The sequence below is a fragment of the Terrapene carolina genome, unplaced genomic scaffold, assembly GCF_002925995.2.
Source record: "Terrapene carolina triunguis isolate 2854851 unplaced genomic scaffold, T_m_triunguis-2.0 Scaffold517, whole genome shotgun sequence".
NCBI lineage: Eukaryota > Metazoa > Chordata > Testudines > Emydidae > Terrapene > Terrapene triunguis.
This window is the reverse complement of record NW_020664868.1, coordinates 4,580,141-4,591,431: the sequence shown is the minus strand read 5'-3', so window position 1 is coordinate 4,591,431 and position 11,291 is coordinate 4,580,141. Positions and strand designations below refer to the sequence as shown.

Here is an 11,291-nt window from a genome sequence, read left to right as displayed (position 1 = left end):
TACACCCATCCATCTCCATACACCTCTGTGCATCCATCCATCCATCCCCACATGTACCTGTCCATCCACGTCCTTATGCATCTATCTGTCCATCCATCTCCATATACATCCATCCATCCATCACCATACACATCTATCTATCCATCCACCCATCCCCTTATGTACCTGTCCATCCATCCCCTTATATATCTATCTATTCATCCATCCCCACACATACCCGTCCATCCATCCATCCAACTCCTTACACATCTATCTATGCATCCATCCCTACACAAACACATCCATCCATCTCCATGCACATCTATCTACCCATACATCCATCCGACCATCTATTTCCTTGCGCATCTATCTATCCACTCATCCACCCCATCCACATCTGTCCATCCACCTCCATACACACCCATCCATCCATCTATCTTTCATTCATCCTTATATACACCTATCAATCTCTCCATCCCCATACGCACCCTTCTGTCTGTCTGTCTGTCTGTAGTATCTGGGGCTGTACATAGGTTAAACGTTGCAGCAAAGCCCATCGACACGGGGCCAGCAGCTGGCTGGCTTTGCTGGCGGGTTCTGACCTGGGGCGCGCTCACCGGGACCCCTTCTGCTCTGCTGGCAGGGACACACTTTGCCCAACTCTAGTTGATCCCTTTTCACCCAAGCGCTTTCTGCCACTCCTTGCTGAAGCATGGGGCAGCGGGGCCTGTGGGTAGATCACCTCCCTGGCAGTCAGGACAGTCCAGAGGCTAATCCCAGCGCTGGTACTCAGATGCTGTGGGACCACAGCAAACCACTTGCCCTCTCTGTGCCTCGGTATCTCCGGCTGTACAACAGGGATAATGACCCTGACCTGGTGAAATTCCCCAAGACGCTGACGGCCCTCAGGAGATCCAGCCATTGGGACTCCGAGGAGCCATGTCATAGAGTCCAGGTTGGAGACTGACCAAGAGCCAACTCCAGGCTAGATTAGGAGTTTGCCTGCTGCTGCTATGAGGAGGCTGTCCCAGGCCCTCCCTCCTCTGACGGTTAGAACCCATCTCCTTTCCCAGCCTCTATGATTCCTGGCCAGTTAATCCCCATTTGACTCCCTGGGGTGCCCTTAACCTTTGCAAAGTGCTTTGGGATCCCCGGCGGAGATGCCACTCTCGGAGTGCCACAGGGCAAGAGGAGACAGGAGTTTCTTTGCTGTGCGCATGGTGCTCGTGTCATGGATAAATGTCTATCAGGGATGGTCTAGACAGTATTTGGTCCTGCCATGCGGGCAGGGGACTGGACTCGATGACCTCTCGAGGTCCCTTCCAGTCCTAGAATCTATGAATCTATGAAAAAAACCCTGCCCTCCAGCCCGCCTCCATGGGTCACGACTCCTGCTTGTGTGAATGACCCTCCACAGGGGCCCAGGGTTTGGGGCAGGTCTGGGGCTGGTTCTTACCAGACTCGAGCCCCCCGGTCCTTGGTTCCAAGAAGAAGCAGCCATGTAGCCACTGGTCTGGGTACAGACAGATCCCTACCTTCTCCCCGCTGCCGACCCAGCATCCCCAACAGCCCCCACTTGGGCCAGGCATCCCAGGGCTGCCCTGACTCTGGGTTTCCACAGGGCAGACACTGGAGGGGGGGTTGGCGTGGCCCATACTAGGGGAAGAGGGTCTTTGCCCCTCACGTGTGGCTGCTGCACTGTTTCTGGGTCAGCTCTAGCAGCCAACTCTGGGGCTTGGCTCTTCAGTTCTGCCGCAGGGATGTTCAGCACAGGGGGTTGCAGGTTCAAACCCCACTGTCCGCCCAAACAGGGCCACCGCTGGGTCTCCAGCAGCCTTTAGTGCTTTCTCCATGGGCGTTCTGGGCAGGGCTGGGTCCCCTGTGTCTGTCAGTCCCAGGCAGCCCCACCCACCTGCTGCATCTCACCAGCCTATCCCGGGAGCAAAGTCCAAGGCCAGCCATGACGCTCCCAATGTGTCCTGATCTCAGACAGGGACAGCCAGGGCCTCTCCCGGCCAAACCCCAGGACGTGCCACTCCCTTCGCCAGCCATAATGGTATATCCTGGTGTCTGCACCTGGGGGACTAGCAGGGGCCAGACACTGTGGTCAAATGCGTGGGGCACAGAGGGTCTTTGGTTTTCCCACCCCTCGGGCATCTGATCCCTTTAGAGCAGTGGTTTTCAACCTGGGGTCCGCAGACCCTGTGTCTAAGATTTCCAAAGGGGTCTGCACCTCCATTCGAAATATTTGAGGGGCCCGCAAATGAAAAAAGGAAAACCACGGCTCTAGAGCGTCCACCCTCTATACAGGCTCCCCGCCACCAGAGGGCGACATCCCAACCACTGGGAGAGCTGCTTTTCTCCAGCAGGGGGCGTCAGCCCCAGTCAGAGCACCCTGGGGCGGGGGGACACGGTAACGGTGAGGCAGAAGCCGCTGTGGGGAGTCTGCCTGTGTAATACCCTGGCTTCCCAGCCCCCAGCCAGGGTAACGCCTGCTGCTGACCCACAGCTCTGCGAGAGACGCCTCCTGTGAGGTGCAAAACCCCAGGATATCTGGGGCGGTTCTGAGCTGACACTGGGCACCGTACAAATTTCCCAGCACAGCTACCTTCAAAAAGGGCTGGGCAAAGCTGGCCAGGCAGCAACCCTCACTCAGGCTGCGCCTTGGCTGCTGACGGGTGAGGGTTCAAATCCCCCCTCCCTCACACGCTTGTGGGTCTGACACTGTCTGGATTCCCTCTGGGATTCATTTTCTAGCATTATTTCCAGGCCTTTGCCAAGAGGGGGGGTTGTTACAGGACAAGACCAGTGGGAGTTTGCTAGGCAATTAAGGCAGGACCCCGCTCCCCTATCAGAGTCAGGGACAGAACCCAGGCGTCCTGATTCCCAGCCCTCCCGCTTCAACCAGTGGACCCCAGAGCCAGGGACAGAACCCAGGAGTCCTGACTCCCAGCTCCAACCACTGGCCCCATCCCTTAGTACTAGGGAAGAAATAAGACAAGTGGCCTAGAAGGAGATGTCCCCCAGGCCAGCCCCCTCAGGCTAACAACAGGGAGTGCGAAGAAGCCAGGTGTGAAGAAGCCAGGGAAGGGTTTGCATGGGGAAGCTGAGGTCTGGCGAACTCAGGACGGGGATGGGCTCATCGGCCTGGGAGCTGAGGGAGATTCTGGCCCATGCGACGGGGGGGCAAAGGAAGGGTTGGTGGGGGACAGCGACGCCAGGCTGGGGCCGGCTCTTTCTTTAGGCCTGCGTCCCCCCCCCAGGGGGCTGGGCTCAGCAGGGCCTTTCCCCCTGACAGTGCCCGCTTGGGGGAGAGAGCGGCTTTCCGCTCTGTGGTGCTGTGGTAACCATGGTTATGTCAACGCCAGCCACTCCGAGGCAGAGAGCCTCTGGTCTCTTGTTGGGGCAGCGGAGTAGCGCTGGGGGTCAACGGCCCATCAACACCGCCCAATGGATGTGAGTTTCCCCGCGGCTGTTCCTAGAAGGGCGAGGAGTGGGCGGGCACAAAATTCCTGCCTCCTGCAGTCTTCACATCCTGTCCTCAGCTGGGCTGCAGGACAGCAGTTGAGCAGCTCCTGTGCCCCACCCCAGAGGTGGCTGCATCTCAGGAACCTTATTAGGGGGACCAGATAGCAAGTGTGAAAAATCGGGACACTTTTTTGGGGGGGGGGGTATAGTTGCCAATATAAGACAAAGCCCCTAATTTCGGGATGGTCCCCGAAACCCCTATAGACAGTTTGGGATCCTTCTAGGGGAAAACCCCTTATGGTTGTCCCCCGTAGAAGCGGCCTGCTCCCCTGCCCCCAGGCCTGTCTGCGGGCTGTGTATCGGAGACACTTCCCCCCCCCCCCGATCTCCCTCCCTCCGAGGGGCTTCCCCCCACTGTCAGGTCTCAGGCGCTGTATTTATCCCAGGCTCCCCGCTGAACTTCCCACCCCCCCGAACCCGGCTCCCTCGGAGCAGGGCCCTGGATCGCAGCAGGACGACACGTCTAATGTGCCCTATAAATAGCCCCTTCCCACCAGCTGCTGCTGCCTGAGGGTTCTCACGGGAACCAGGTCCTGCTCAGGAGGGTGGGGGGAAGCAGAGGGGGTCGGAGCCCTGCTTGAGGGTGGGGTCTATCTGTGCCCATCCCCATGGCATCAGCGCATGGCTTTGCCGATGGGGGATCTGTTGGAGAGGGAGGCAGGTGCCCTGGGCCTCTGCTCTGCCGTTGAGACCAGCAGGGAGCCCCATTGCCAATCCATCCGGGTTGCTTCCCCCTAGGGCGCCTCTCCCCGGGTGCACCCCAGCTCTGCTGGAGAGGGACCGAGACAACCGCCGGCGCCTGCAGGACCCCTGAGCCGGACCCCGCTAGCTGGCCTCATGTCTGCACTGCAGCTGAAGCATGTGGGAGCCTTTTACTCTCTGCCTGCTGCTTGTGTCGCTCCAGGGAACAGCGGAGGTGAGACTGCACCCCAGGGCGCGCCCCCCCCCACCACGGCTGGCACTCAGCTCAGTGCCCCCCCCAGGCAGCACCTCAGACCCCTGTTGTTCCATCTCGGTGCAATACCATCCCCTGCAGCAAATGCACCGCAGCCAGCGCTCCTGCCCTGCTCCCCACAGCGCCCCCTGCTGGGAGAGGCCGGGAGCTCCCTCCACAGCCAGCTCCTGTCCCGCTCCCCACAGCGCCCCCTGCTGGGCGAGACCAGGGCTGGAGTAGCTGGGAGCTCCCTGCACACCCAGCGCTCCTGTCCCACTCCCCACAGCGCCCCCTGCTGGGAGAGGCTGGGACTGGAGTAGCTGGGAGCTCCCCCACAGCCAGCACTCCTGCCCTGCTCCCCACAGCGCCCCCTGCTGGGAGAGGCTGGGACTGGAGTATCCAGGAAGTTGTATTTTCCTCCATGTGAGCCCTGGGGCTGCAGTCTATTCAGGGGGACAGGGACATGGCTGCACCCCGAGCCCTTTGCCCCGACTCCCATCCCGTTGCAGGCGAGCTCCTCGGAGAAGTCAGCCAAGGACATGTTTGCGGCCTGGAGGCAGTACCAGCAGGAGTGTGAGCGCAGCATGGCCGAGGAGCCATATCCCGCAGGTGAGGGGAGCGGGTTGTCCCTTCTGGGCCGGGGTTGGGGTGGGGCCAGAGGGTCTCATGAGTGCACCCGGCACCCACTCGTGCATCCCAGCCCCTCCTCTCGGCACATGTGGCCATGTTTGCGAACCCATGTTGTGTGTTCTTGCATGGGGTAGCGTGTTAGTGTGGCCCATGTGCATGCCTGAGCGTGGTGTCTGTGTGTGCCCTCTTTTGCGTGTGCGTGCATGTGGTTGGCATGTGCATGGGGGAGCTGCCTGGATGGGGGTGGTTGTGCAGGCACATTTCTATGCGTGTGTGTGATTTGCGTGTGTGTCTGTGTTTGCAGAGGCAAGTTTGTGTGTGTGTGTGGTTTGCACAAGTGCGTGTGATTTTCACATGTCTGTATTTACAGAGGTGAGTTTGTGTGTGTGTGGTTTGCACATGTGCGTGTGATTTGCACGTGTCTGTGTTTACAGAGATGAGTTTGTGTGTGTGAGTTACACATGTGCATGTGATTTGCATGTGTCTGCGTTTGCAGAGGTGAGTTTGTGTGTGTGTGGTTTGCACACATGTGCGCGTGATTTGCATGTGTCTGTGTTTGCAGAGGTGAGTTTGTGTGTGTGTGGTTTGCACCCGTGTGTGATTTGCACGTGTCTGTGTTTGCAGAGGCAAGTTTGTGTGTGTGAGTTGCACATGTGCACGTAATTTGCACGTTTGTGTAGGTGAGTTTGTGTGTGTGGTTTACACACATGCACGTGACTTGCCCATGTCTGTGGACGCTTAGGCCTGCTTACTGTGCATGGGTCACACACGTGTGAATGTGATTTGCACATGGATGCGTGCGGCCGCCCAGGCCTGCGTGACCGGCGTTTGCCCGTCTCTGTGACGTGCGAGTGTTTTAAACAGCCTCTTATCTTCACCCCTCCCAGGCCTGATGTGTAACCGGACTTTTGATATGTACGCCTGCTGGGGGGACACTCTGCCCAACACCACCGCCATGGTGCCCTGCCCGTGGTACCTGCCCTGGCATCACCACGGTAAATATCCCTTCCTCCGAGGCTCGTTCCAGCCACACCCCCTTCCCATGCCTGCCCCCTCGGCCCGCCTGCTGGGACCCGCTCCCTGGGTGAAAGCTGTCCCTGAGCTACAGGGCCCGATTCTGATCTTGCTGGAATGCAGAGTAGGGGCCTGGGGCTGCTCTGCAGAGGACCAGGCCTGCGGGTGTCAGCTCCGAGCTCAGGCCCACGCAGAGTACGGTGATGTTAACCCTCGCGTCCCCACACCACCATGACTGAGGCCGCGGGGGGGGGGTGTCACTTTAAGGGCAGGGCGGGGACATCTGTGGGCAGTGGCGGTGTGGCTGTGGCTGACCCCCCCTCCCCCCCCGCCTGCCACTTGGCTCCCTCTGGTCTCCTCCCCGGCAGTTCGTGGCGGGTTCGTGATGCGGCTCTGCGGCCCGGCTGGCCAGTGGGTGACGGACGAGTCGGGGCTGCCCTGGAGGGACCACTCGCAGTGCGAGGATCTCAGCACAGACCACCCCTTCCAGGTCAGTGCCCCTGCCGGCCAGTCCACAGGCTGCTTCCCAGCCTGGCTCCCAGCTCCTAAGCTACGCGGCTTTCTCTCCGGCTGCTCCCACCCAGCCTCCGGCTCCCTCTGAGCTCTGGCAGCCCCTCCCTCTCCAGCGCTGGAGGGATCTGTTGGCTGGATGCGGCGCTGCCCGGGAAGGATCCAGCAGCCGGGTCCCCGCTCTATTTGCAGATCAATGCCCGTGCCAGTCCCTGATGGTCCTAGCAGGGGGCGCCCTCCCCTGTAAATGCTCCGAGTGGCAGGGGTGGGGCGGAGGGAGGGGGCGAAGGAAGGGGCAAGGAGCCCGGACCTGACCCTCCGCTGCGTCCCTTTGCAGAAGCAGATGCGGTTCCTGGAGCAGTTCCGGCTGATGTACACCGTGGGCTACTCCCTCTCGCTGGTCTCCCTGCTGCTCGCCCTGCTGCTGCTCCTGGCTTTCAGGTACTGCAGAGCCCGTGGGCATGATGGAGTTAATGGTCCAGATCCTGATGTCAGTGCAGATGGCATGCACTGAGGTCACTCGGGATTTGCACCCAGGTCGCAAGGCAGGGTTCAGACCCGTGGGTTTTATCTGTACCATCTCCCTCTTAAAAAAGCAAGTTTCCTTTAGTAATTAAGGGCTTGATCCTGGATTTGGGCCCGATGGGGTGCCGTGCCGCTCCCCAGTTTGACACTCCCTTTACTGCAGGAGTCACTCCTGTTTGACTCTCCCTCTGCTCTTGGTTTGCTCCGTGTGGATGGGGCACATGGAGCCGGGCCTGCAGAGTTACCCGGTGTAAAACCAGAGTAAGCGAGACTGGGATCAGGCCTGGACAGCTCCTCTGGATTTTTAGTTACGCTGTCCGTTTCTGGCGTTGGTCAGTTTCACTCCTGGTTAGTCAGTGTCGCGCCCAGGGCCCCAGCCCAGAGCCCGGCGCTGTACAGCCCAGCTGTCTTCACCCGCTGGCTCAGCGTGACTCTCGGCGTCAAGGGCCCGGCACTGGGTCAGCGCCCGGTGACGCTCGCAGGTGCTCGGTGTAGAGGACCACAGCTGATTAGTGTCAATGCTGGAGTACGGCTGCCCTCCCATCCCCCCGACTGATGGTCCCACCCCCTCTGCAGGAAGTTGAGGTGCACCCGTAACTACATCCACGTGAACCTCTTCCTCTCGTTCATGCTGCGGGCCATCTCCATCCTCACCCGGGACGCCCTCCTCCGCGTGCGCTTCTCCAAGGACCTGCGGCACGAGGGGGACTTCTTCCATCTCCTCGGGGACCAGGTACTGCCCGGCTCTGGGCGTCACTCCCAGAGGGGGCGGGGGGAGCAGATCCAGCCAGCTGGGCCCCTTTCTGACCCCGGGGAGGGGGGGGGAATCCCTGCACTGCAGGGAGCACCCCGTACATCGGGGGTGAAAGCCCGGGGACCCCCAAGGTCAGCAGCTAGGCAGTATGGGCCAGACCCCAGCTGGCTTAAATCAGCACTGAAATCCATGGAGCCGTGTCCGCTGTGATCCAGCACCAGTGGTGCTCTGGCCCGTTTACACCAGCTCCGGACCTGGCCCCAGGCTGACCCACTCTCAATTGGCACCGTGGGCAGCAGGGTTAGGCGTGGGATCAGCGAGGTAATCCGGGGGTGGGAGGGATCCACCTGCGTATCCGTAGGGTGTCCCCACCGCAGAGGAAGGGGAATTACTCAGAGCAATGGGACGAAAGGCAGTGTAGGGAAACTGAGGCTGGATTCCGGGCAAAGCTTCCTGACTCGAAGATCCGTGGGGTGGGGGAGTTGCCTCCCCAGGGGAAGGGCTGGGAGCATCCCCATGGGAATCTGGGCCAAGCCATGGGGGGACCGACTGTAGGGGACGCCCCTGCCCCAAGCGGGGATGGGCTGGCCGTGACCTGATGGGGCTCCTCCATCCGCCACCCTGCAGCATTCCCACCTCTCTCTGCTCCTCTCCCCCCCTTCCCCGGGGGCTCAGGCTGCCGCCGGCTGCCGCCTGGCTCAGGTCCTGACCCAGTACTGCGTCGGCGCCAACTACTACTGGCTGCTGGTGGAAGGGCTCTACCTGCACAACCTGCTTGTGCTGATGGCCATCTCGGAGGAGAGCTGTTTTGTGGGCTACCTGCTTGTCGGATGGGGTGAGTGGGGCCGCGCAGGCATGGCCGGGAGGGGGCATGATGGAGGTACTGCAATGCTCACCGGGGCATAGGGAGACCCCCTTTGGTGACCCTAGGCAATGCAGACTGGGAGCTGGAACGGACCCCAGCGTACGTCTGCATCCAGCAGCCCCCCGAAAGAATCCTCTCTAGGTGCTTGCCCCAGCCTGGCCCTGCTCTGCCGCGAAGGGCAGTGCGGGGCTCCACCCACAACTCCTGCAGTGTTTCACAGCAGGTCTAGGCATCCCGGTGGGTAACGCGCCGGAGTCCTGTCTCCACTACCACTAGCACTCCCACTAGTGGCAGAGATGCACCCACCAGAGAGGAGAGGGAAAATGCTAGAGTGTATGACGCTGTACACAGGGGGGAATCTCACGGGTGGGGCTGGAGAACAAAACCCTAACTGCTGCGTCTGTCTGTCCATCTAGGAGCCCCCATCCTGTTTGTCATTCCCTGGGTGATCATCAGATACCTCTATGAAAACAATCAGTAAGTCCGGCCAGCGAAATCTCTCCGGTTCAGGGTCCGGTACAGAAAGAAAGTGCTTGGAAATCCTCGAACATGGGGTGGCCTTGTCAGCGGGTCTCCAGGGAGCAGGGCGGGAAACGAGGGGTTTGGTGCCAGGAAACATTTTGAGGGGAAACATTTAAAAATCCGTTTTGTTTTCTTCAAAAACGTCCAGGTTTTCGTCGAAAATCCAAACCCTGAGGTTTAAAAAATAAACGATTTTAGGATTTCAGCCAACATTTCTCAGCCTTCAGTTGCCAAAAACACGAGGGGGGAAATTGGCTAAAAACGAACCTTTCCATTTTGATGAAAAAGTCACTTCTTGTCCAAAAAAACCATGTCGAATCAAACGTCCCGAGCGGCTCCAGCCCGAGACAGACGCCGTTTTCCCCATCCCTGTTCCACACCCATGTAAACGGGGGCGTGTGAGCTCGCTGCATTCACAGCACTTTGCGACCCCAGACCCACGCATGAGCGTCGCTTGTAGGACTTGACCCATCCATCTCTGGTGTATCAGCTAACGGGCTAATTCTGCTAGCCAGAGCGACGCTCTTATGTGCTCCAGCCAGAGGTTCTCAACCTTTTTCTTTCTGCTATAAAAACTCCACGGCCCACCTGTGCCACAACAACTGTTTTTCTGCCCCCACTCCACCCCTTCCATGAGGCTCCGCCCCTGCCCCACCTCTTCCCACCCCTTCCCCGCCCCCATTCCAATCCCATCCCCAAAGTCCCTGCCCCAACTCCGCCCCCTCCCTGTCTCTATTCCAACTCCTTCCCCAAATCCCCGCCCCGGACCCGCCTCTTCCCCGCTTCCTCCCCTGAGCACGCCATGTTCCCGCTCCACCCCCTCCCTTCCGGAGCATGCTAACGCTGCCAAACAGCTGTTTGGCAGCGGCCGGGCAGGAAGCGCTGGTAGGTAGGCGGAGGCGCGGGGACGCGGCGCGCTCAGGAGAGGGGGAGGAGGAGGTGGAGCAGGGGAGGAGGGGAGCTTGGCTGCCGGTGGGTGCAGAGCACCCACTAATTTTTCCCCGTGGGTGCTCCAGCCCCAGAGCACCCACGGAGTCAGCGCCTATGCCACAAAGCTAAGTTGCTGAGGCTTCAACTTCAGCCCCGGATGGCAGGGCTCGGGGCCCTGCAATATTCCATGCAGTCATGCGTAGTGGGACTTTGATGAGTCTAATGCCAACCATGCTTGGCGGACCCCCTGCTTGAGAACCACTGGCTTCAGCCACCTGTAGAGGTTAGGAAGGGATCCCCCCCCCGCCCCGATGTATTCTGGGTTTGGGGTTTTTTAATCTCCTTCCTCTGAAGCATCATGTACACAGCTGGAGATGGGAGCCTGGACTGGGTGGGCCAGGGCGACCCCGAGAATTCTCTCTCCGGTGCTTGGCTGGCTGGTCCTTGATCCCATGCTCAGGGTCGGCTTTGGGGTGCGGAAGGAATTTACCCCCAGGTCAGACTGGCTGTGGCCTTGGGGGACTTTTTCCCCTTCCTTTGCAGTATGGGGCATGGATCGCCCAATCAATCCCCTGCCATTGGCCGGGCCCCAGTGCCCATCGGTCCCTGGTGTTCTCTGCCTGTAGCCCATGAGCGTTTAGTCTCCTGGGGGCTGTAATACTTTGATCTAACGGAGGTTGCCAGGCTTGGGGTGGAGGCGGCTGGGTGGGGTTTAGTGGCGGGTGCTCACAGGAGCTCAAGCCGGATGATCTGATGGCCCTGGTGGGGAGCAAAGGCCAGCCCTCGGCTGATCTGGGTCACAGACAGAACTGTGCTCACGGGGGGAGAGAGAAGGCTGGTGCCACCTGGGAGGCTGCCAACTCCTGTCACCACCCCTCCCGGCTGTGCAGGTTCCTCCCTCCCAGCCAGTTTGACGTGAGTTGGTTTTTCAGGTGCTGGGAGAGAAATGATAACATGGCCTATTGGTGGATTATCCGCTGCCCCATCCTGCTGGCCATCCTGGTGAGTTACAAACACCCACTGTTCTTCAGACAGCCAAGAGGCAGCTACTCTAGTCCTGGTCTCCCCCAGCAGGGGGCGCTGTGGGGAGCGGGCACTGG

The 11,291-nt window shown here is 60.0% G+C and overlaps 1 protein-coding gene across 1 annotated transcript in view; it reads left to right on the top strand.

The window, feature by feature from the left end:
* GIPR (gastric inhibitory polypeptide receptor) overlaps positions 1 to 11,291 on the top strand; it is a 45,270-nt gene that overhangs the window by 27,351 nt on the left and 6,628 nt on the right. Inside the window, exons 3-10 of the mRNA XM_029913211.1 lie at positions 4,951 to 5,050; positions 5,959 to 6,066; positions 6,454 to 6,575; positions 6,939 to 7,036; positions 7,697 to 7,853; positions 8,550 to 8,709; positions 9,156 to 9,216; positions 11,124 to 11,193. Of these exons, the coding sequence (XP_029769071.1) occupies positions 4,951 to 5,050; positions 5,959 to 6,066; positions 6,454 to 6,575; positions 6,939 to 7,036; positions 7,697 to 7,853; positions 8,550 to 8,709; positions 9,156 to 9,216; positions 11,124 to 11,193 (876 nt within the window). The remainder of the gene's footprint in view (positions 1 to 4,950; positions 5,051 to 5,958; positions 6,067 to 6,453; positions 6,576 to 6,938; positions 7,037 to 7,696; positions 7,854 to 8,549; positions 8,710 to 9,155; positions 9,217 to 11,123; positions 11,194 to 11,291) is intronic.